Source organism: Ipomoea nil, unplaced genomic scaffold, assembly GCF_001879475.1.
Source record: "Ipomoea nil cultivar Tokyo-kokei standard unplaced genomic scaffold, Asagao_1.1 scaffold2833, whole genome shotgun sequence".
Taxonomy (NCBI): domain Eukaryota; kingdom Viridiplantae; phylum Streptophyta; class Magnoliopsida; order Solanales; family Convolvulaceae; genus Ipomoea; species Ipomoea nil.
The window spans coordinates 116,558-143,890 of NW_017619261.1; the positions used below are offsets into that span (position 1 = coordinate 116,558).

Here is a 27,333-nt window from a genome sequence, read left to right on the forward strand (position 1 = left end):
AATGAGCCAGCTTGAGATCGGGAGATGTGATGAAAATAAGGACAAATTAGAACTTTGAAAATAAAATAGTGAAACACTATGCTTAAACGCTGCTCTTAGTAGTGTGTCAAATTTGACGATTCGTATAGCGATTCGCTAAGTGAAAAAGCTATTAACCAAATATCATCTTTAGCGGTTTGACTAAGTCAAACCGCTAAAGATGATCAAATCCGCTAAAAATCAGCGGATCAGCTCCTAACCAAACAAGGCCAATATATATATATATATATATATATATATATATATATATATATATATATATATATATATTCGGTACAGTCTATATATTACTGATCAGTAGAAAATGAAAGAAAAGCATATAGTAAAACTTGTTTTGTTTTTTTAACTGCATCATTATTTATTGTGTTTCTTGATATGTATGAAAAAAGGAAAGAAAAAAAAGGGAGAGTGGGCTAAACAGTGAAAAGAGAGAATGGGGCAGTTAAATAAAGCAGATATAAATAAGCTTTCTCCCCTTGCAAGTGAGGTATGTGCCTTATTACTTGTGGTCTCAAACAAAAAATTGTTAGTTTTGTGAAGCATTTCATAACTTTGCGAAGAAGGTAATGATAATGGATTGTATCGATTATATTTTTTAATGTTATTATTTGTTTGAATTTGAGCAAATAATTACTCAATTACTCGTGCGATGCACGGATAAAAATGACAAAAACAAGAGTCTGTGACTAAGTGTGGAATTACTACTAAAGACAAGGGACCTCTAGTGGAATTAACTCATATAACAGTGAGAGGAGCATATGGACAAAGGGATTTTTTGGCAGAGGATGAATTTTGGTAGCCTGAGAAAGGGATTTTTTTATTGGAGGCTACACAGATTGATGACAAGCATGCAGATGAGGAGAAGCTAAGCCAAGGACACCAAGGTCATTCTACACAAAATCAGTTATAACCGTCACATTGCTCCTTGTCTATATATAGCTTTCCTTCTTCCCTCTCTGTAACTCTTTTTGCCTCCATAATCTCAATTCTGCTCTTACAATTCGAACACAGCGTTCGTCCATCATTTTTTATGTCGAAATGGTCGCGGGTGGGAAAGGGGATGGCGTGGCCGGCAGAAATATTTGTTTGGCCGGCAGGAGTATTTGTGAAGAAAAACAGTGAGAGGAGGAGGACAAGCATTGTGGTGAGAAGTTGATTGAAGACGAATTGAAGAAGAAGAAGAAGAAGAAGAAGAAAGAAACGAGACAGACGCGAGAAGATGAATATGAAGGAAGAAGAAGAAGAAGAAGAATGGAAGAAGAAGAAGAAAATGTGTAAAAAGTGGAGAATGCCGAGAGTTCAGAGGTAAGAGAGTTCTGATCAATTATAAGAGAGTTATATTTGCATGCATGGCACTCCACCGTTATTTTTCTCTTTCAATCTGCTTGCCCTCCCTGACAAATAATTAAATATAAAATCATTTTCAATAATAGTGAAATAAATAAAAAATACACCATAATACACTTATGTAAATAAAAATAATACACTTTCAAATTTAAATGGTGGCTCAAATTTTAGAAGCATTTATCAAAATTAAGATTGCATACTTCCTATCCTAATGGTGCGATGCGCGTGCGATGTGCGTACGATGCACAGATAAAAATGACAAAAACAAGAATCTGTGACTAAGTGTTGAATTGTCACTAAAGACAAGGGACCTCTAGTGGAATTAACTCATATAAGGATGATATGGACAAGGGGGTTTTGGGATTTTTTTACGTTGAAATGGTCGTGGGTGGGAAAGGGGATGGCGTGGCCGGCAGAAATATTTGTTTGGTCGGCACAAGTATTTGTGAAGAAAAATAGTGAGAGGAGTAGGAGAAGCATTGTGGTGAGAAGTTGATCGAGAGTTGTTTGAAGTGAGAGAAGGAAGAAGACGTGAGAATAAGTTGAGAGGAGAAGACTCTTGATTTGTTGTCTATCACTTTGACTCTCAAATTTAAGTAAACATTGAATGTAGGATTTAAAAAAGAAAGAGAAGGAGTTGCAGGCTAAAGATCAAGAGGTTGAACTGAGGAGGTGGGAAGAGGTATATGTTAATGGAAAATCTAACCTTTACATGTGATAATGCATTTGTGTGCCCCCTCATATTCTTATATAGAGTGCAGTGCATACAGTACATATAATAGTCTGCCTCTTTTCGGAATTAGAGGTTTAAGCTAAGCAAATTAAAGGTGTGATAGATAGATAGATGGTGATGAGGTTGTTGGAAGAGTACGTTGCAGAGAGGTTCAGTAAGCCATATTTGCATGCATGGCACTGGACTTTGGGAAAATAGCAAGTGTGGAGAGAGGCCGGGAAAGCTTTGAGTGTGTCCCACTCCACCGCTACTTTTCTCTTTCAATCTGCAACTCATGTTCGCCTCCCTGAGAAATAATTAAATATAAAATTATTTTCAATAAATATTGAAATAAATAAAAAATACACCGTAATACACTTATGTAAATAAAAATAATACACTTTCAAATTTAAATGGTGGCTCAGATTTTAGAAGCATTTATCAAAATTAAGATTGCATACTTCCTATCCTAATGGTGCGACGCGCGTGCGATGCACAGATAAAAATGACAAAAATAAGAATCTGTGACTAAGTGTGGAATTGCCACTAAAGACAATGGACCTCTAGTAGAATTAACTCATATAACAGTGAGAGGAGGATATGGACAAGGGATTTTTTGGCAGAGGATGAATTTTGGTAGCCTGAGAAAGAGATTTTTTTACGTTCAAATTGTCGTGGGTGGGAAAGGGAATGGCGTGGCCGGCAGAAATATTTGTTTGGCCGGCACAAGTATTTGTGAAGAAAAACAGTGAGAGGAGGAGGACACGCATTGTGGTGAGGAGTTGATCGAGAGAATATTGAAGTGACAAATTCAAAAGAATTGAAGAAGAAGAAGAAGAAGAAGAAGAAGAAGAAGAAGAAGAAGAAGTTGTTTGATGGTGATGAGACGACGATCAATGGAGAAAAGTATTCGGAGAGTTTGTTTGATGGTGATGAGACAACGATCAATGGAGAAATTAAGAAGAAGAAGTTGTTTGATGGTGATGAGACGACGATCAATGGAGAAAAGTATTCGGAGAGTTTGTTTGATGGTGATGAGACAACGATCAATGGAGAAATTAAGAAGAAGAAGAAGAAGAAGAAGAAGAAGTTACGTTGTTTGAGAAGCAGAGAAACGAGATAGAAGGAAGAAGACGAATATGGAGAAGAAGAATGGGAGAAGAAGAAGAAAATGTGGAGGTTATTTTATAGTGAACAAAATCACAAATATAATATTTGAAGGGAGGGCCGGCATCAAGGGCTCACCGGTCACGGCTGTATTTGGGGGAGATAAACGAAAAGACTAAGATTTCACGGGAGAGGGAGAAACTAAACGAAATGATTAGTGGAGATCATTTTTGAAATAATTGTTCAAAATTACTCGTGCGATGCGCGTGCGATGTGCGTGCGATGCACGGATAAAAATGACAAAAACAAGAGTCTGTGACTAAGTGTGGAATTGTCACTAAAGACAAGGGACCTCTAGTGGAATTAACTCATAACAGTGAGAGGAGGATATGGACAAGGGATTTTTTGGCAGAGGATGAATTTTGGTAGCTTGAGAAAGGGAATTTTTTACGTTGAAATGGTCGTGGGTGGGAAAGGGGATGGCGTGGCCGGCAGAAATATTTGTTTGGCCGGTAAAAGTATTTGTGAAGAAAAACAGTGAGAGGAGGAGGTATTGGAGGCTACACAGATTGATGACAAGCATGCAGATGAGGAGAAGCTAAGCCAAGGACACCAAGGTCATTCTACACAAAATCAGTTATAACCATCACATTGCTCCTTTTCTATATATAGCTTTCCTCTTCCTTCTTCCCTCTTTGTACTCTCTGTAACTCTTTTTGCCTCCATAATGCACTCTCAATTCTACTCTTACAATTCGAACACATAGCGTTCGTCCATCATGGTATCAGAGCGACGGTTTCACCAGTCCTACGCTGTCGCCGTCACAGGAGATGCCGACGTCGATCAAGGAGTCAACGTCACCACGCCGATCGTCCGATCACCGCTTGCAGCCTCCGAATCGACTTCGCAGAGAAGTCCACGGAGAAACCTAAATCCACAACCACAGAGGAATTACAACAATGAAGAGCTAGAGAATCCGCTCTTCCTCAGTGCTACAGACAATCCTGGAACTATCCTTGTTGCTCCGCCATTAACGGGAAGTTCAAACTACAGTACGTGGTGCGTCTCGATGCGGATTGCACTCGAAGTGAAAAACAAATGGTGTTTGGTGGATGGAAGTATGACGCCGCCGAACAGAGATCACCGCCAGTATCCAGCTTGGAGGCGTTGTAACTTGATAATTTGCGCTTGGATTTTCAAATCTGTGCATCCTTCCATTGCTCAAAGTGTCATGCACTTCGAAAAAGCCAGGGACATATGGGAGGACTTGAGAAGAAGGTTTTCTCAGCGAGATGCTCAAAAGATCTCTATCCTGCAAGGTGAGATCCATAGCTTGAAACAAGGATCAATGAATGTCAATGAGTATTACACCAAATGCCAGACGTTGTGGGAGGAAATGAACACACTCAGGCCAATTCCTCTCTGTAAATGCGATCCGAGATGTAGCTGCGACCTAGTTGATTAAATCCGAAAGGAAAGAGAAACAGATCAAGTGATCAGATTCTTACAAGGCTTGAATGAGGATTACAATGCCTTAAAGCAGAATGTCCTTGTGTTAGATCCCCTTCCAGAAGTGTACAAAGTATTTGTGATGGCCGAGAAACTAGAAAGGCAAATCAGTCTGAACAAGCTGAGCCTTGGTAGCATAGATCTAAGTCATGCGAATGCTGTACAGAACTCTGTGAATGATGAACTTGTTAATGCATCTTTTAACTCATATTCTGAGAAGAGAAACAATGGTGGGAGAGCTAAGTGCACCTTTTGTGGCATGACGGGGCACACGGTAGACAAGTGTTATAAGAAACACGGCTACCCCCCCCCCGGTTGGGTGCAAGGATACAAATCAAAGGCCAGGCAATTGAATAATACGACTGCATCAAGCAACACTGCAGACCTAGGGGTCTCTTCTGACCAGTTGCACAAAATCCTTGCTATTCTGCAAGCAGGTCAGTCCTCTACTTCTAACACTATTGCTGCAACAATCTCTTTAATCCCCAAGTTTGATGAGCTGCCGGCTGATAACGAATGCAAGTATTCTGTCAACTCTCTTTCTCTTTGTTCCTTTACTTGGATAATTGACTCGGGAGCTACGAATCACATCGTATCTTCCTCTGATTGTTTAATTGATTGTCGAGATGCTTGTGGTACTGAAGTGAACTTGCCAACTGGACAGTGTGTCACTGTCAAATAAATAGGGGAAGTAAGGCTTAATGATAATTTGCTGTTGAAAGGAGCCTTACATATTCCTAATTTCAGATTCAATATCATTTCTGTGAGTCAGTTGATTAAAGATGCCACTCACAAGCTGATTTTCATACCTGGACAGTGTCTAATTCAAGGGAATCTTGGCATGATAGTTGGTACAGCTAGAGAAGAGAAGGGTCTATATCTGCTCTCAGATCCTCCTACACCTGCAAACAAGGCTCATGTTATGCAATGCAGTAGCTCTAAGATTTGGCACCAGAGGTTGGGGCACTTCCCAACGAATAAACTTCACCTTTTTAGTGATATTGATATTGATGTTTCTAAAGCTACAAATGTGGCCTGTGATGTATGCCATATGGCCAAACATAAACGCTCTCCATTTCCTCTAAGTGCTTCTCATTCTAATGCTTGTTTTGATCTCATTCACATTGACATATGGGGTCCTTTTCCTGTTTGCTCTTTAAATGGAGAGTTTTACTTCTTAACTATTGTTGATGACTTCTCAAGGTATACATGGTTGCATTTGATGAAAGGAAAATCTGAAACTAGACATCTTGTGAAGCAGTTTCATGCCTTCGTATTCACTCAATTTGGCACCTTAATAAAGACCATTCGCAGTGACATTGGTCTCGAGTTCAACATGAATGATTTTTTTTGCAGAAAAAGGAATTGTTCATCAACGTTCTTGTGTGAATACCCCCCAACAGAATGCCATAGTTGAAAGGAAACATCAGCACATCCTTAATGTGGCACGATCTCTTCGTTTTCAAGCTCAACTTCCCCTAGAGTTTTGGGGGCATTGTGTGATGCATGCAGTTTATCTCATTAACAGATTGCCTTCCCCGGTAATCGAGTGGATTAGTCCCTTTCAGAAGCTATATGGGAGCAAACCAGACATCACTTCCATTAATGTTTTTGGCTGCTTGTGTTATGCAGCCACCTTACCCCATGCCAGGCACAAAATGGCTGAACGAGCTAGAAAATGCATCTTCATTGGGGTTCCAGCTGGTATAAAAGGATATATTCTCTATGACACAAAGGATGGCACCGTTTTTGTTTCAAGAGATGTTCGGTTTTATGAAAGCCAATTCCCCATGGCAAAAGAAACTCTTCCACAGCAACAACAGTCTTGTAGTGAACCTTCTCTTCCAAATATCCCTATCTCAATTGATCTTGATCCTTTACAGCCTCATGATGACAACCAGCAGCAGCAATGTAGTAATGACAGGATGATTGATCCTGAGCCACTAAGCCCTCCTACCTCTACTGCCAGTCAGCCACAGTACAGTGGTGAAGAAGTGGCTGATGACATAACTCAGCAAAGACTAGATGAAACAGTGGATGAATCAGATAGCACTGAACAGACTAACCAGTCTGGACATCATCATAGCACATTGTCCATCCAGCCTAGACGCTCTGGAAGAAATGGGCGTGCTCCAAATAGATTGGAAGATTATTATTGTGATGCCATCACAAAGGAAGGTTCATCTCCTCATATCTTATCCAGAGTGATTTCATATGATGCTTTGCCTCTGTCACACAAGTTATTCTCTATGGCAGTCACCTCTACTGTCGAGCCCAAGACTTACAACCAAGCAGTCAAGTTTCAGTGTTGGAGAGTGCTATGGCAGCTGAGATCAAGGCCTTACAAGACAATGATACTTGGGCTTTAGTTGATCTCCCGGAAGGCAAAACTCCAATAGGATGTAAGTGGGTTTTCAAAGTGAAACTTAAAGCCGATGGATCAGTGGAGAGGTACAAGGCTAGATTGGTAGCCAAGGGCTACACACAACAACTTGGAATTGATTACATTGAGACATTCTCACCGGTTGCAAGAATCACCACCATCCGAGCTTTCTTAGCAGTGGCATCATCTCAAGCATGGTTCATCCATCAATTAGACATTAATAACGCCTTCTTGCATGGGGACTTAGATGAAGATGTGTACATGGTTCTACCTCCTGGTTTTCAAGGGGAGAAACCGGGGCAAGTGTGCAAGTTATTAAGATATCTTTACAGAATGAAGCAAGCTAGTCACCAATGGAACTCCAAGTTAACATATGCCTTAACAGAGAAGGGATTTGCTCAGTCGAAGTCTGATCCTTCATTATTCACTGAAGGACATAGATCGGATTTTGTTGCCATCCTGATTTATGTTGACGACATATTGGTCTCAAGTCCAAACCTGGCTCACATTTAACATATAAAGGACTTTCTGGACAGTGCTTTTAAGATCAAGGATCTAGGATGCCTGGGATATTTCCTGGGAATTGAAGCACACATGAGCACTTCGGGGTTGAATATCTGCCAGGGCAAATATGCTCTAGACATGCTTCAAGAATCTGGCTTTCTCAGCTGCAAACCAGTAACTACCCCCATGGTTCCCGGTCACCATATGAGCAAAACCGATGGCATACTCTTGTCTGACATAAGCAGCTACAGGAGGCTTGTTGGTCGACTTCTATATCTCACAGCAACACGGCCTGACATTGCCTATGCTGTACAACAACTTAGCCAGTATGTGGATGCTCCCACAAATACTCACATGGCTGCTGCGCATAGGATCCTTGGATATATAAAACGATCCCCTGGCCAAGGGCTATTTTATCCAAAGAACAACACTATACATCTTAATGTGTTCTGTGATTCCGATTGGGCATCTTGTTTGGAGACTCGAAAGTCCATCACGGGTTTTTGTATCTTCCTTGGCTCCTCGCTCATTTCATGGAGATCGAAGAAGCAGCCTACTGTCTCGCGCTCATCATCCGAAGCCGAGTACAGAGCTTTGGCTGCTACTGTTTGCGAGGTTCAGTGGATCAATTCTCTCTTGCAAGATCTGCATGTTCACTCTCTTAAGCCGGCTAATGTTTTCTGCGACAGTAAATCTGCCATAGCTATTGCTGAAAACCACGTGTTTCATGAACGCACCAAGTACATAGATATCGACTGTCACATTGTAAGAGAGAAAGTCAGTCAGGGGGTGATCAAGATTCTTTCTATTCCTTCACACTCGCAGGTTGCTGATGGCATGACTAAGCCTCTCCCTATTTCTTTGTTCCAAGTGTTTGTGTCTAAACTGGGCACTCAGGATGTTCATGCGCCAGTTTACGGGGGGGGGGGGGGGGGGGGAGGGGGGGTGTATTGGAGGCTACACAGATTGATGACAAGCATGCAGATGAGGAGAAGCTAAGCCAAGGACACCAAGTTCATTCTACACAAAATCAGTTATAACCGTCACATTGCTCCTTGTCTATATATAGCTTTCCTCTTCCTTCTTCCATCTTTGTACTCTCTGTAACTCTTTTTGCCTCCATAATGCACTCTCAATTCTGCTCTTACAATTCGAACACATAGCGTTCGTCCATCAGGAGGACAAGCATTGTGGTGAGAAGTTGATCGAGAGAAGAAGAAGAAGAAGAAGAAGAAGAAGAAGAAGAAGAAGAAGAAGAAGAAGAAGAAGTTGTAACTGATCGAATAAGGCTTAGGTGAGGTGAAGTAGAGAGTTTAGGTGAAGAAGAGGTGAAACAGAGAGTTTAGGCTTTGTGTATATATATACCAGATGAGAGTGAGGTCGATGAGACCTCATTCATACACTGAATACTCTGATCACTTGTGAAAACCTATAGAGATGATCCAAGCATTGATGATTCGGAGATGGTGATGAGACAACGATCAAAGAAGGAGAAAAGGATTCGGAGAGTGCATTTGGAAGATGAAAGTGTATACTGGAAATTATGTCTCGTGAAGAGAAGAGGTACAAAAGATAAAAGCAAAGCGACAGTTTTGTGTGTATGAATGATGTCTCATCGATCTCACTCTCATTTGGTATTTATTTGCATGCATGGCACTGGGCTTTGGGAAAATGGGAAGTGAGGAGAGAAAAATTGTATTAACTTTGAGTCGTGCGATGTGCGTACAATACTCATGCGATGTGCCCATATTAGTTTCGTGAAGCATTTCATAACTTTGCAAAGAAGGTAATGATAATGGATTGTATCGATTATATTATTGCTCAATTACTCGTGCGATGCGCATGCGATGCACGGATAAAAATGACAAAAACAAGAGTCTGTGACTAAGTGTGGAATTGCCACTAAAGACAAGGGACCTCTAGTGGAATTAACTCATATAAGGAGGATATGGACAATGGATTTTTTGGCAGAGGATGAATTTTGGTAGCCTGAGAAAGGGATTTTTTTACGTTGAAATGGTCGTGGGTGGGAAAAGGGATGGAGTGACCGGCAGAAATATTTGTTTGGCCGGCAGAAGTATTTGTGAAGAAAAACAGTGAGAGGAGGAGGACAAGCATTGTGGTTGTGTAGAGAGTAGGGAGAGCGAAAGTTGTATAGAGAGAGAGAGAGAGTAGAAACCAATTTTAGTTGACTTTGAGCAATTAGTGGACACTGAATACTCTGATCACTTGTGAAAACCTAGAGATGATCCAAGCATTGATGATTGATGCAGAGAACAAGCAATCAGATTCCAGGGCAGTACGACTTTGGCTCATTTGATGCCGATAATGTTTTGGATGAGTTCGCCTACGAAATTCTGAGAATCAAAGCCTTAATGGCCCGTTTGGTTCACGGAATAGGCGGGGATTGACATAGCATTCCCAGTAATAGGCCTATTCCTTTGTTTGATAACCATTTCTATTACCAGGAATAATATTCCTCGTAATAGCCGATGACCTCAAATAAGGTAATAGCTATTACTAGGGCCCCCCTGGTATTAGCCTATTACTGAACGCTCAGGAATAGATTTTAGAATCTATTTTCTTTTTTACCCCTTTCTTTAACCTAATTTTTTTATCCTATATTAAATTTATCCTATTTCACCACAGTCGTCGCCCACCACCACCATCGCCACAACCGTCGCCGCCCCCACCACTACCACCCCAGCACCACCACCGCCACCACCACCATCACCACTACCGCCACCACCATCGCCGCCGCCGCCGCCACCACCAGAACCACCACCCAACAACACCACCGCCACCACAACCACCGCCACAACCGTCGCCGACCCCACCACCACTGCCACAACCGTCACCGTCAATCGTCACCGTCACCACCACCACCGTCGCCCCCACCACCACCACTATCACCCCAGCACCACCACCACTGCCACCACTACCATCACCACCACCGCCACCACCATCGCCACCACCACCACCACCACCACATATTTTTATAAGGGTATTTATGTCTTTTAAAACATATTTCATTTCTATTCCTTAAATCAACCAAACACTGTAATATAATTCCTAAAGTCTATTCCTTCCGCGAACCAAACAATAGAATACAATTCCTATTCTATTCCTTGCCTATTCCATTCCTTATGGAATAGCATTCCTATTACCTCAAAATTCATTCCGTGAACCAAACGTGCTGTAAGTGAGAACAAGGTTCGGGATTTCTTCACTCTTTCAAACCCACTTTTACTTCGTGTGCAATTTGCTCAAAAGGTCAAGATTATTGATAGGAATGTTGAGAAGCTTTATATAGAATCAAATGATATAGGGCTTAGGGTAATTGAGGGTTTGGGTAGGGATTCTGAAGCTCAATTAGTGAGGAAATGACTCTAAAACCCTTCACCCATCTTCCTTCACAGCTCGGGTGTCTTTCGCTGGTTTGGTGATGTTAATATCTTCCTCTAATAATTTGGAATAGTAGAAACCAAAACTTGTGTATTAAAAGAGAATGAATTCTACTTGATGACTTTAACATATACTTCGTATCTGCTAACATATATTTGCGTGCGTGCATGCAGGGAGCGTGTGTGCGAACAAACATCTTTATCACAATTTTATACATTAGTGCATGAAAATCTTATATTTTATATTACTTTGTACACTTTTATGATTATTGTTCAATAACAAGTACAATTATTTTCCTTTAAAAAAAAGTACAATTATTTGAACTAATGACAAGAGCTAATGATCTAGCCCATGCAAGATGAGCTGATTAATTTTAATTACGAGATATGTAATATTTATTTATTTATTTGTATACAACATCTAGTATTTCCATTCACCGACATAACATAATCACTATAAAACTAATCTAAACTCAGTCTATTGGTCGAAGGATCCTCCTTCATATGTTTAGAGAAAAAAAAATTAAAGGATGCTCTAATACCCAAGTAAATGCCCTTTTTTTCTTGATATACTTTTGACTCCATGGAAATGTCCCATAACATTGCTTTGACTATTATTACTATATATGCTTACTTTTTCTTCCCACCCCACACTTTATTACCTTCATAATTCACAACCTTCCATTCCCGCTCTTCACAATAATTGACAATATATTAACTCTCACTATTCATTAACATTAGATTCAAAGATGTCAAATCAAACGAATCTAGAAATTCATATTCAAGACTGTTTTTGCCCACTATTATTTGTTATCATTCCAAATGAGTGATCACAGAGTTGAACCCCAATAGCATTGAATTTTCAAGAAACAAAAATATTCAAACTATTTTTTTAATTATCAAAATATAACTTGAGAATTTCTAACAAAACCAAATCATCATTTCACTTGTAATTGCTATAAATTTTAGCTATAATAAAACTTTACTCTTAACTAGTAAAAACTGCATTCTTGGCTTTCTTTCTAATACAAGTAAAATATGTGAGTGATGAGATTTAAATATAAATTTATTACTTGAAAAAAGTATAACTTAACATAAACCATTACCCAAAAAAAAAAAAAAAACATTACATGATGTTGACTTTCTATTCATTAAGCAATTTAAATACCAGTGAAATGCAAAGTATAATATCACTAAATTCATTCTCTTAATCACCCATCATATGTCACAATAATTTATTTACTACTACTACCACTACTACTATTTGAAAGTCGAAGGACCATTGGTCGTCAATTTGAAAATTAAGGACTAAACGTGATAAAAGCAATATACTCAGATCGCCACATATTTACTCCTTCAGACCCAAGACTACCATTTAAATTTCAAAGAAAACAGTTTCCACTTATGCTATCATATGCAATGACAACCAACAAAAGTCAAGGTCAAACTCTTTCACATGTTGGTTTGTTACTGAAAAAATAATAATTTTTAACAATGGCCAATTATATGTAGCAGTTTCGAGGGTGAGTAATCCTGACGGTCTTAAATCTTAATTTGGAGGTAATCTAGAGGTCTTTTAAACAATACTCAAAATGTAATTTACAAAGAAATCTTTAATAATGTATAATTATTTTATTTATAGAACACCAATAAATTATATTTTGTTCATTTATTACCTCTAAAATCTTACCGATTCCATATCTTCAATATAACATTCTTTTATATATTGCACCATAATATCATGGTCGTGCAACTACTAGTTAAAACTATAATACTAACAATGTATATAAATGTAATCTAATTATGGCAAATTATATTATGCACCGCGGTGCATAATCGATTATGCACCGCGCGTCTTTTTTTTTTTTAAATGAAAATTAACAGTGTTTGTTTCCGCCGTTTCGCACCCTTTTGCAAAAAGTAACTCTGCTATTCAGTGTCATTTTGTATACACTGCAGTTTCAGTTGAACACAACTACAGTTTCATTTCGATATAACTATAGTTTCATTCGATATTTATAGACTCAAATATGTGAAAATGTTATTTAATTTTATTTTATATACACTATAATTTCATTAAAACACAACTACATGATCATTTTGATATAATTACAGCTTCATTGTACAATATACACTCAAATATGTGAAATGTTATTCAGTTTCAGTTTATATACACTGTAGTTTCATTTCACTATAACTACAATATCATTTTGATATAACTGCAGTGTCGGTTTAGATATACTGTAGTGTCAGTTGGTGTTTAATACACCAAACAAGTGGACTCCGTTAACTCTAACGGCGGGCCGTTTCTTTACGTCGTTTTTGACCGCGGTGCATAACGACTGTCTAATTATGTGGTAGTTAATTTCACTAACCAAAATAAAAATTCTGGAATGCTAAGCCCATAACAACACTAAAAGTATAACTCTGATCTAACCCAGTAACGTTTCAGCCCAAAACCAAAGCCCATAAACCGTGTGGTGCCTAATTACACGGAGGCGCTTCCTTCTTCTCTCTAACATCTTCACCTTCTGCCCAAGCCACTTCTCTGCCGCAAATTATGCCCTGGAAACGTGTTCACCGTGAATGGTGAACACAAGTCTAAACGACGTTATTTTTACGCAAAAAAAAAAAAAAAAATCGCGGATGTGGAGTTAACGGCACGCGTTTGATCAAATTATGAACTTTCTGTTATGAGATTATGAATGTAATGTAAATTCATAATCTCATAACAGAAAATTCATAATCGCATAAAAGTAAAATATTTATTAAATTATGAATTTTCTGTTATGAGATTATGAATTTTCTGTTATGAGATTATGAATGTAATGTAGATTCATAATCTCATAACAGAAAATTCATAATTTCATAACAGAAAATTCATAATCTCATAACAGAAAATTCATAATCTCATAACTGAAAATTCATAATCTCATGGTTCCGAAGTGAATGTGTAGGCATGGTTCCAAAGTGAATGTGCAGGTAGAGATGACCACGGTTCGGTTCGAACCGGAACCGTGACTGTGCAAACCGGGACCGAACCGAAACCGTCCGTACGGTTCCGGTTCAGGTTCAGGTTCTTAACCGGAACCTATAAGGTTCCGGTTCCGGAACCTATAAGGTTCCGGTTCCAAACCGAAAAAAATTAAATATTATAGTGTATTTTTTTTTAATTTTTTTTTAATAATTCCGGTTAGAACCGGCGGTTCCAACCGGAACCGGAACCGGAACCTTACTATAAGGTTCCGGTTCTGGTTTCGCCATCCACGGAACTGGAATCGGCGGTTCCGAACCGGAACCGGAACCGTGGTCACCCCTATGTGCAGGCATGGATTCATAATTTATGAATGTCCGTGATTTCGGACGGGAATGTGTAGGCATGGTTCCAAAGTGAATGTGCAGGCATGAATTCATAATTTATGAATATCCGAAATCATTGCTCACCTCAAATTAAAGTGAAACCGCGAAATGTGAAAATGAAGAAGAAAAGTCACGCAATTAATTAAGAAAAGAAAAGAAAAAAAAAAAGATAACGGTGTACTAACACCGTTGGAACCGTGTTCACCATGGCATAACGATTGCTTCTCTGCGGCTACTTGTCTACTCAACATAATCTTTGAACTTCATATTCATAATTATTGAACTCTATATTAATAATTACAGAACTCTACGTTCATAGTTACTAAACTATATGTTTATAATTATAAAGATATATATTCATAATTTTTGAACTTCATATTCACAATTATTGAATTTCTAACATAATTATATGTTCATAATTATGTTCACAACACTATGTTCATAATTATAGAACTATATGTTCATACTTTTTTAACTATATGTTCATAATTATAACAATTTTTAAACCGTGTCTACCTTGCAAAGTGTACACAGTTCCACAACATAAATTGTCGGGTCAACAATACTAAAAAAAAAAAAAAAAAGACTTTGGATTTCTCAATACTTGCCCACATTGATGGGCAAGCAATTATATATTTGTAAGAGGAGCTCAAGAGTTCATCTTTCCAAACATTTTCAATGTGGGATCAAAATGATCCCACATCATTTACAAAGGGGAGCCACCTTTGTCTTCTTCTTATTTTTTTTTTTAATTTTAATTTTATTTTGTATATAGTTTTGTTTGGATTATTATTATTATTACTAGTTTTTTTACGCACGAATGAGATAATGCCCAGTGATTATTTTTAAATAAGTTTTTCAAAGTATATTACTTAGAACAACTCTTCAATTCGATCTCACCAAAATACAGATTGATAAACTTAATTACTCACGCATAAACAATTTTATAAAGTACATTAAAATTGATGAAATGTGTTTTATCGATTATGTTTTTTGATGTTATCCTTGCTTGAATTCGAGTAAATAATTGTCCAATTATCCGTGCAGTGCGCGTGCAATGCACAGATAGATTTTTTTATTATATATTTAGATAATAAAATTGTTACTATTTCTTTAATCTTTTTAAAATTTGCTAAATAATATTCATTCAAATACGTGTGAATACGTATCAATGCAGAACACTACTGTTGGGTTTGAAAATGCAACTAACGCTTTGCTAAACATGGGAACGCAATAGGGTTTGTATATCCACAATGATTCTAATTTCTGAGCATATTAAAGAGAGTCTCTACTTTTATGGATTCCACTGCATAGATGATGCATGCTTTCTCCAGCCCAGCTTTGTTAAGAATTTGATTGCCTGCCTTTAATTTCAACACTTTTCAATTCTATTTTTAAGTTCTGTGTGCCAATTTAATTTGAATCTACCTTATCTTTCAAGTTGCAACATTAATAGTCATTCTCCTTAAATAATTTTATTAACATTTTATACATTAATGCATTAAAATCTTATATTCTATATTACTTTATATACAGTCACATACAAACAAACATCTTTATCACAGTTTTATATATTAGTGCATTAAAATCTTATATTTTATATTACTTTGTACACTTTTATGATTATTGTTCGATCAAGACCAAGTACAATTATTTTCCTTTAAAAAAAGTACAATTATTTAAACTAATGACAAGAGTTAATGATCTAAGCCCATATAAGATGAGTAGATTAATTTTAATTACGAGATGTGTAATTTTATTTATTTGCATACAACATCTAGTATTTCCAGGCAATTTATATCCTACACCACGGCGCGCATAGCACTATGCGCCCAGAAAACGACGTCGTTTTAATTTATTTTTTTTTGAAATTTCTCGCCCAGTGAATGACAGTAGTTTTTTCTTTAAAAAAAACCCATTGTTCAAGAATATACATAATGTTATACTAGAATACACATAATTGTATACATGAATGTACATAATTATATAACAAAATATACATACTCTTTTTAAAAGATAATACACATAATCTAACATAATACATAATAAACATAAACTTTTAACATAATACACATCAACTCTTAACATAATACACACAAATTTTCTGATTCGAATGTACATAATTGTATAAAAAGAATGTACATAATTGTATAAAAAATGTACATAACTGTATGAACCAATACACATAACTGTATGAATAAATACACATAACTTTGTGAACAAATACACATAATCTCAGGAACTTCCTACCGCGCCTCCCAAAACGACCCCAAAACGACGTCGTTTTGAGAGGCGCGCGGCGCACAGTGCTATGTGCGCCGTGGTGTAGGGTATAACGATTGGTATTTCCATGCACCAACATAACGTAATTACTATGAAGCTAATCTAAACTCAGCCTAGTTTGCATCTAAAGTGCAAATTATATAATGGACCAAAGTTCGCCTTGCATGCATTATGTACCTTGAATCAAAACAATATTCAGATTATGTGCCTACAGTTAACCTATTATGTACTTTCAATTGACTGATTATGTATGTGTAAATAAACTAACGATACATAATATGTTAACGGTAAGTATATAATATGTAAATAATTTGTTAACTGGATATACATAATTTATATTCGTTCCACCATGCGCACGGTGTACCTTGGTCCACAATATAACAATTAGAATCTAAAGAGTCTAGTTTACTCGGGAGAAAGTGTACCCAAAGCTCTTTATCGGTCATACCCACAATGCTTACCAATTACTCCGTATCTCAAACTATAGTGTACTTTATTTTATAAATAGTAATAATTTGTAAAATCAATCCATTAATTACATAGTGTTGTTAATGTCATTCTTAAGTATCTCCTACAGTTATTATTTTGGTCCTCATATCACAACAATTATTAAGTTTATTTTAAATTTTACATATATTTTGAATTTTTATTTTTAATTTAAGATAGAATGATACAAATCAAAATGCGTGTAAAATTTAAAATAGGACTAAGGATTTCAATTCTATGATATCATGATTCGAAATAATCGCTTTATAGGATGATCAAGAATAATGTGAATAGGAATATGTGAAAAAAAAAAAGGGAAAAATGAATAAAGAAAAAAGTGTTGAATTAGATTAGGCAATGAAATGAGAGGTTGTTTTTGTGTCAGGGTCATGTCCACTACATGCCAGTAGGGACTTTGAATTATTTCTTGCTTCCCATGGGGACATATATAAGAGGGCGGGGTGAAAAAAGGGTAGTCTTGGATCCATGTTTAGAGAAAAAAGGATGCTCTAATACCCAAGTAAATGCCCTTTTTCTTCATATACTTTTGACTCCATAGAAATGTCCCCTAACATTGCTTTGACTATTATTACTATATATGCTTACTTTTTCTTTCCACCCCATACTTTATTACCTTCATAATTCACAACCTTCCATTCCCACTCTTCACAATATACTAACTCTCACTATTCATTAACATTAGATTCAAAGATCTCAAATCAAACAAATCTAGAAATTCATATTCCAACTGTTTCTAATTTGCCAAGTAATATTTGTTACCATTTTAATTGAGTGATCACAGAGTTGAACCCCGATGGTAGGGACATTAAATTTTCAAGAAATTGTTTTTAGTTTATTGAAATATAACTTGGGAATCTCTAATAAAACGAACTCACCATTTCAATTGTAATTGCTATAAATTTTAGATATAATAAAACTTTACTCTTTAACTAGTAAAAACAGCTTTCTTGGATTTCTCTCTAATACAAGTAAAAAAATGTGAGTGATAGAGATTTAAATCTAAATTTATTACATGAAGACAAAGTGTAACTCAGCACAAAACGTTACCAAAAAATAAAACATTAGACGTTGTTGACTTTCTAATCATTAAGAAATTTAAATAACATTGAAATACTAAGTATTAATACCACTCGATTCGATCTCTTAATCATCCATCATATATTCACATGTCACAATAATCTATCTAGTACTAACTATTATTATTATTATTATTATTATTATTATTATTATTATTATTATATAAACTACTATATACATATATAGCTCTTAGTTGGACTAACAAAATTCACATAATAATTATCACTCTTAGGGGCCGGGCTTAATAATAAATTAACAAATATTGGGGCCAAACCCCACAAAACCATTTGAACCATCAAAAGAAATTTGGATCCCTTCTTGCTGGATGTTCCCTATGATGGATAGTCCAGTTGGGGATGGAGCAAATGCAAAGCAAAACGTGCCCCTTTCATCAACTGGTATAAGAAAGTTCTTAGCTGGAAGGGTCAGGATCGAACCACCCATCAGGAAAAATGATACGGTTGGTACCCGAACTGTAACAAACCCGTTCAGGTCGTAGCATGTGTCGAATATGGAGACGCTGGGTGCCCGAGGAAGGCTGGCGGTTTGCATCATAAATGCGTCGCGCAACGCCGCGTACGCCACCGTGGGGAGTCTTGTCACGGCGGTTCCGGTGTCCATGACCACCCCGCCATCGCCCAGCTCCGTTAAGCGAAAGACGTCTTCGGATATTGGGACCTGCGTGCCGCCGACGCCCAGACCCGAGAGCCCGATATAGTAGAAACTGGGTACTCGTGGGTTTCGGAGCAAGGGTACCCACGCGGCGCCCACGGGTAAGACTCCTCGCCCGAACTCTAGTGACCCGGAGGACTCGGTGCCCCGGCTCACCAAGCAATAGCTGAAAGCTCCGCCCGTTTGCCCGCTGAGTTGACCCACCAGCGACATGGATCCCCCGCCGAGACCCAACAACCCGGCGGCTCCGGTAAACATCCCCCGGTTGCTATTCCCGCACCCAATAGCCACATTCCGGACAACACTTCGCCCAATGGTGACAGTCTCGAGCGCCATCGTTCCCTTGGTGTACGACCCATCACCGTACATCACCTCGTACTTGCACCGACCCGAATTACACCCCGAATTGTCGACCTGGTCGCAGAGGGTGGAGCTACATGGCACGCCGGCAAATGAAGCTGAGAGAGACGGGTCGAATACCGGGTCGGATTGATGGTAGCATTGGTTACAGGGTTGACACTGAACCCACACAATATCACTCCCGGAGTCAATCACCATATACTGATTCTTCGCTGGACTCCCAACCCCAATCCTCACAAAGTACTCTCCACTCCCTTGATCCATACCGGAAACCACCTCCACCCCGAACTCCTCCACCTCATACTCGGCGGATTTCCCGCGAGTTCTGCGAATGAGGGCGGCGACTCTGTGTGCGTCCCTTTTCATTCGGGATCCGAAGCGGCGGCGGAAATCGGTAAAATGGGAAAAGGCCAATTTATCTCTGTGCAGGAGCTTGAGCTTCCAACTACCCTCCTTCCCCTTATTGCTGCTTTCATCGTTGAATTCCTCCTGGGTTTTTGGCAGGGGATGGAGTTTTATGGCCTGAGAAACCGATTCTTTAACGTTGAAATGCTCGTGGGTGGGAAAGGGGATGGCGTGGCCGGCAGAAGTATTTGTTTGGGTTGCAGAGGTTGTAAAGAAAAACAGTGAGAGAAGGATATGGAGAAGCATGGTGAAGTAGATTAGAGGTTTAAGCTTTGCAAAGCAAATTAAAGGTGTGATGATGTCTCCTCGATCTCACTCTCATCTGCTTGCTGGCTGGCATGGAGATGGGGTATTTATTTGCATTGGGGTTTGGGAAAATGGGAAGTGAGGAGAGAGGCCGGGAGGGAAAGCTTTGAGTGTGTCTGCCCCACTCCACCGCTACTTTTCTCTTTCAATCTGCACCTGATGTTGGCCGCCCTGATAAATAATTGAATGTTGGGTTTGGTTTACTTTCTATGTTGTTTGCGTGAATGAATGGTTGGATGTATGTATAATATAATTGTATACTGCTTTTATCCTATAACATAAACACATTTTCTTTACTCCTTTTTTCATTGAGGTAATACCTTCAATTTAGTCCTTTACGATTTTTTATGTGCTTAACTAGGTCATCGACTTTTGATAGTTTTAGAGAATTGAGTCATCTGTTAAGATAAGTTGGTATAATTTCAGTCATCAATTATAATAATTTTACCCAAGTTAGTTTTCGACTATCCCGATTTTGTCCAATTTAGTTATCTACTATAGCAGTTTTTATTGAGAAACTTTGATTCTATCTAAGAATCGAGAACTTAATTGGATAAAACCATCAAAGTTAAGAATCTAATTAAGCACAAAAAGTTGTTTATGACTAAATCGAAAAAATTCACAATTATAAAAGACTAAATTGTATATTAACTACTCTTTTTTCCTTTAATCACCGCCATACCTGACTTTTAATTGTATATATTTAAAGTTGTAAACTATTTAGAAGCACATTAAATGTAGTTTTATTAAATATAAAAAGTTCAATTAAAAAAATATATCTCTAAAAAGAATAGTTAGTTTCATGAAGCAATTCATAACTTTGCAAGGAAGGTAATGATAATTTTTCTCCAAAAAGTTTGCTTATTGTTTGCCACACATGACTTCATAGCCGATTCTTCTTCCTAAGTTTAAAATTCACGGGAATGATCAAATAGATCCTTAAACTTTATACTAGAAAGTAATTAGGTCTCTAAATTTTTAAAAATTACAATTAAACACTTAAACTCGTCATATTAATGCATCTTAGTCTAACAACTGAAAATTTAAGTAGAATAACTGCTTACTAGGATTTCGATGATGAAACCATTGACCGGCAATTGGCGAAAGGTCGCTAGTCGCCATTGTTAGTGAAGAAGGTGACTAGTGTTGGTCGCCTTTTTTTTTTTGGTGAAAGGTGGCGATCAATGGTGGCCTATAGCAGTCAACGCGGCCTAGCTTCATGCTATGTCATCGTAATTTTACTGATAATTTATTGGTTACCGGTAAATAGTACTTATTTGTTCAATTTATATATGTTGGAGTGTTTAATCATAACTTTTTAAAGTTCAACAGTTTAACTTATTTTTTTGTATAAAATTCAAGGGTTTATTTAACCATTTTTCTTTACATAAATAAATGTCAAAATGTAATATATTTTCATTTTTTTTTTTGTATAAAGTTAACAAAATAGGCCGTAAATAGTTTCTAAGGACATAAACTATTTTTTGGCTAGCATGGGATGAAGTGGGTCTTTTTAAATTTAATCAAAGATCAATTACCTTATAATTCAAGACGGAGTGAGGTATGTGCGCATGTGTCTAATATGTGTGTTTTTTTTTTTTTTTTTTTTTTATTGGTCTGTGTATTTATATATGTATATATGTTCCTTGCAAGCGAGGTATGTACCTTACTTGTGGTCTCTCTATATACCTAGCTATTTAATTTAAGTCTTTTCTCCATTTGTCTTTTTTTTTTTTTTTTTGTTTTTTTTTTTAAAAAAAAAAAGGAAAGAAAAGTCATCTTAAAAATAAGTGATGAAAATGTTAGGTTGAATACAATGGTAGGGATGTTAATATAATGCAAAACCAATGGGTTTATTAAAAAGATTAAAAAATCGTGGGTGAAAGTTGAAAACTAGTTCGAATCCAAGTAATTTAGTCATATTGACATATATTTTATTTACAGGAAAGTATGCAATCGCTACCCTAATGTGCGCACGGGATGAAACTCAACTTGTGACCCCGACCGAAAATCAACTTCAGTTGCGTATAGTATAGCCAGTCGGTTGTCAATAAACATCTCTCACAAAGAGAAATTTAGAATTATGTGGTTACCAAGTCAACGTTCTGCCAAACATCATGTGCTCAGATGACATCTAGTGACTCTCCTATATGGGAGGTCATGAGATCGAGTCTCAGTGGATACTACAATCTTTCAAAAAAAAAAAAAAAGATCAACTATTCAATTAACTTGATAAGGTTCGCCCCTTGATTGACATATATATATATATATATATATATATATATATATATATATATATATATATATATATATATATATATATGATAGAAACAACTATTATATACCAACTTACCAAAAGCAAAAGTTAAAAAAAAAAAAAAAAAAAAAAAAAAAAACCACTACAAGTTCAAGGATCCCAAGTCTAAATTTTGAAATAAGAGGGGATTACTTGTAGATCAGAAACAGCAAATAGCAGGGGGACAAGTGAAATTATCCCAGATTGAATACGAAAATTAGGTATGTGATATCATGGTTAACAGCTATTCACATGTATGTACTGTTCTTTTTCACCTCCCAATTTTATTTTGTTTTTATCAAATTAATTTTTTGGGGGGAATATGTCAGCAGCAATGTATTTTGGCCTACTTGATTAGAAATTTCGATGGGTGCACTCCACTTTTTTTCTTCATAAAAAATGAACTTTGCCTAAAGAATGTGACAAAATCATTACTGTAATGCAATTTGACCTCAAAGCAATACAACTCCAACTTTATTTATCTTCATATATGTCCAATGCATGGGAGGACCCCAAGAAATTTCTTACAAATGTACAAAGTAAATATAATTGCAAATCATACACATTTGTATGTTGTGACTTGCTATAGCTATACATCTGATCTCAAAAAATACGCAAATTATGCCGTGCATGGTGCACACGGTTGCACAACACGCTCCCAAACAATATTATTCTCTCTATTCCACTATAATTGTTATTATTAAAATTAACTAGGGCTGATTAAACTTTTTGACGTTCAGTTTCTTATATTAATTAATTTAGGAATAGCAAACTAAATTTGTGTAGTTAAAAAAAGTTAGAGTTAATTCCACAGTTCTATCAGAGGTCCCTTATTTTGTGTATCAATTCTTAATTTAGTCCAAGACTTTTATTTTTGTCATTTAACATTCTAGTCTATTATTTTTTGGACACTTTTAATCTTTCTAATGACTTCCTATTTTCAATAAGGACATTTTTTCTTTTCATATTTTTCTTTTGTTATTTTTTCGGTTTAAACCGACTTAATTGATTTAGAATTTTAAGTAACCTCTGATTTTTAGTAACTATAATTTTTCAAACGATTTTTAGTAAAGTCCTAAACCAATTAAACGGGTTGAAATCGAAAAAATAACAAAAAAAAATATGAAAAGACAAAAATGCCCTTATTAAAACTAGGAAAATTCATGATAATGACTAAAAATGTCCAAAAAATAATAGACTGAAATGTTAAATGACAAAACCAATAGTCTAGGACTAAATTTAAAATTTTCAAAAAAAAAAAAAACCTCTGATGAAATTAACTCAAAAAAGTTATTATAGCTAGTTTACAACACTTACTTGACATAAAAGGTGAATCGAATAAAAACAAACCTAACATCAATAGTTATATTTGATTGAACAAACGATTCATACGAAAATCTAATAGTTTATATTGGGATTACTGGATTAATTTACACAAACAAAAACTATATCAAAAGGCTAATCAAATAAAAACAAAACCAAACATATAATTTATGAGAAAATATGAAAAATAAAACAAAAAATAGAGTTGATTTGAAAATAAATGTTATTTTTATCTCATTTGTTTACTACTCATTTATCAAACTAAATCTTCATTTTTGACTTATTTTTTTCATATAACTTTTAAATTTAACTTTTTAATAGTTAATAATCTTTTTATTTTTTTTCTAAATATATAAAGTTCATATGCTAATATTAAATTAAATATTACAAAAAAAAATGTTGCAAAAAATTCGAATCAAGCTTTGTTTACTGAACTAGTAAAATAGGCTAAAAGGTATAATAAATAAGATAAATAAAATGAGACAAATATTATACACAGCTTTATTTTATTATTATTATGAAAAAAGTTTACAATTTTGATATTATATTTTTGGTTATCTAAACTTAAATGAAGTACTAAGATCAAGTACTATGCAGGTTCAATATGGTAGACTTTCTAAATATGTGTTGAATATTTATTATCTCAAATGTAAAGAATAAATGCAAGGTTAATAAATCTAATAAATAAAAGAGTGAATACCCAAAACGGTCCTTCGGCTATTAGCTAATACTCGATTTTATTCCAAAGTATGAAGAGTACTTAATTTAGTCCTCTTACTTTTAAAATCACACCCAATATAGTCCTCTGTTACACCCTTATTTTGAGGGCATAAGCGTCATAAGCCAAGCTAGCGCTTATCTTGAGGGCACCACCGTTAACGAGGCTAAGCAAGAGGTAGAGAGGATCGGAACACCAGACTACCGCTGCCATCCATTGCTTGTCGCAGAACAGGGGACCGGCCGCCAACTACCACCCACTGCCACCGCTGCTACCAGTCGAGAAAAGGAGAGACAGAGGTCCAAAGGTCACGAGGCTGCTACGCCGGAAGACCAGCTACCACCGTCGTCGACTGCTCGCCGAGAAACCAAGGTCGCCAGAGTTGCTCTGCCCAACTGCCATCGAGCTTCGTTGATCGGCCGTACACGCTGCCAACATCTCCAGCCACTATCGACGAGAGGAGAGAAAGTTTAGCCACCGCCGGGAAGTAGCCTCTAGCCGCAGAAATTAAATTCACCGGTCACCGCCACCGTACACTGTAGTTGCTTCTAGTTTGGGTAGTTGATTGAAGATGTGAAGGTTGAAGATAATGGTGGTGGAAGGTGGTTCGGCTGGTCTCCAACAAGAGAAGAAAAAGAATATGGAAAGAAGCCGGAACCCGCTACAGTCCGACGCCGGTTAAAGAAGCTAAGCAAGAGGGAGAGAGGAACACTGGACTGTCGCTGCCATCCATTGCTTGTTGCCGGAACAGGGGACTGGCCGCCAACTACCACCCACTGCAACCGCTACTGCCAGTCGTGAAGAGGAGAGACAGAGGTCCACAGGTCGCGAGTCTGCTACGCCGGAAGACCAGCTACCACCGCCGTTAACGTTGTACTTTGCCCGGTTCGCAATGGTGAACAAAAGAGCTTTAAGCCAAGTGGTTCCAGATTTGGGGAAGCTGGCTAAGAGGACATCATTGGGGTGTGGTTTGAAGTGTTGTTGAAGTACTAGGAGGCCATGGATGACCCATGTTGGGTACCAAAACCCATTGAGCAAATGAATGTCTACGTCAACTACCCATCCCCTTTCTCTTGGCAACGAAAGTTCTGCACGCAGCTTCATTTTAGGGAAGGATGTGCATCAATCACTAAAATGACGCGTATACCCTTCAATATAACGGTTGATTAATTGTAATTGTAACGGACTACTATATTGGGTGTGATTTTAAAAGTAAGAGTACTAAATTGAGTACGTTAAATACTTTGGGACAAAATCGAGTATTAGCTAATAGTCGGAGGATCATTTTGGGTATTAACTCTAAATAAAAACATAATAAGTTTCAATCCAGGTTATACCCCTGGTTTATGTCGGTTTTTCTTGTTAATTTTTTTTTTTTTTTTTTTTTTTTGTACCTTATGCTATATATAAAAATTGTATTATATAATTTTTTGGACAAAAATATCTCTACCGTTATAACTTCTATTATCTTTCCACATTATTATTACAATGTACATGCATACACAATACTTTTTCTTACATCCTTCAATAGTAAGTTTGAATTCATTTAGGTTTTAATTAAAATGTTACCATAGTTATATTTAGTAATTTATCATTTCTATAATTCTTACCTCAATAATATTAATATGAATTATACAATTTCACACACAAACACACACTAAAAAAATTAATATAACTAAGATTTTAATATTTGGCATATATTTTTTGCACATCGCGCATATAAAATACTAGTTTTATTATAAAGATAAACTTAACTTCAATTGCACTGAACATTTGTGATTATTGCATTGATGTTGGGGATGTTTGACAAATAGCTGTTAGCTGATTGGGTTAGTCAGTTTGACTAGTTAGTAAAAGAAATTATTATGTGAGTTAATAACCAATATGGTCCCTTGACTATGACGTAATTTCCAATTTAGTCATCGACTATCATTCTTACTCAATTAAGTCCTCAACTGTACAATCTTTACCCAACTTAGTCCTCTGTTAAGTTGTCTGTTTGTTGACTGTCAAAGTTGAGGACAAAAATGTAATCTTCATTATCATCACAATCTTGACTAGCAAGTGTAGATGAAGGTTCAAGGGTTGATGCCGATTCAAACCCATTCATGGATGTCGCCGCTAGGGGTGAGCATAATTACCGAAAAACCGATAACTGATCTGATAACCAAATTGATCGATAATTTTTGTTATCGGTTATGAGGCTAAAAAAAATTCGCTTAATCAGTTATTTATCGGTTATGAAGGTGTAATTACCCCGCGGTCACCGAATAACCGACACTATTATATATATATATATATATATATATATATATATATATATATATATATATATATATATATATATATATATATATATATTACCTGTGGATGCTTGGTTATTCAGTTAACCGAATAACCGACTAAAATCGACATAATCAGTTTTGGTCGGTTAAAAGTATATGTTCGGTCAGTTTCGATCAGTTATGGAGATTTGAAAAATGCCATCGGTTATTAACTATAACTGACCGATGCTCACCCTAGTCGCCGCTGATCTCGTCGTCAACGAAGACAGCGCATCGCAAATCTTCGTCGTTAGATCACTGCTCGATGCCAACGTGGTTCTTTCCGGCATGCAAGGGGGCTTTTGAATCGGCAAGGATGAAGACCCAACCACAGTCTGTGACAACGGAGGAAGGGTACCAGGTGTGACAGCCGCGATGTCGGTGGCCGGAGCCAGGGCATCGCAAGGGGGCTTTTGAATTAAAGTTAAACCAAATGAGCAGGTAACCTCAGCTACACCGAGACTACCGCTACCCCTGATTCCTATGTCTGCTTCCTCCGATTGCTGTACATTTGCTGGTGGCGTGATGTAGTAGGTTTAGTTAGGTGGAATGTGTAAGTGTAAACGAGGATTGTGGAACCCCCGAGTGTCGAACTCAAGGATGGCAAATCGGAGCAAGCAAAGTGCAAGACAATCCTTTGTCACAATGCATCAACAAGGATGAACTAGGTGCAAGGAAAAAGTATGGTAAGTTGTGT

General features: G+C 36.9%; 1 protein-coding gene across 1 annotated transcript; it reads right to left on the reverse strand.

The window, feature by feature from the left end:
• Window positions 1-18,241: 18,241 nt before the first annotated feature.
• Window positions 18,242-20,187, reverse strand: LOC109159602 (protein ASPARTIC PROTEASE IN GUARD CELL 2-like). The gene has a single exon (XM_019307720.1). The coding sequence runs from the start codon at window positions 19,913-19,915 to the stop codon at window positions 18,485-18,487; it is 1,431 nt and encodes a 476-aa protein (XP_019163265.1). The 5' UTR covers window positions 19,916-20,187; the 3' UTR covers window positions 18,242-18,484.
• Window positions 20,188-27,333: the final 7,146 nt, after the last annotated feature.

Coding starts and splice junctions, on each gene's coding strand:
- LOC109159602 (XM_019307720.1), bottom strand. CDS start 19,915: ATGCTTCTCCATATCCTTCTCTCACTGTTTTTCTTTACAACCTCTGCA.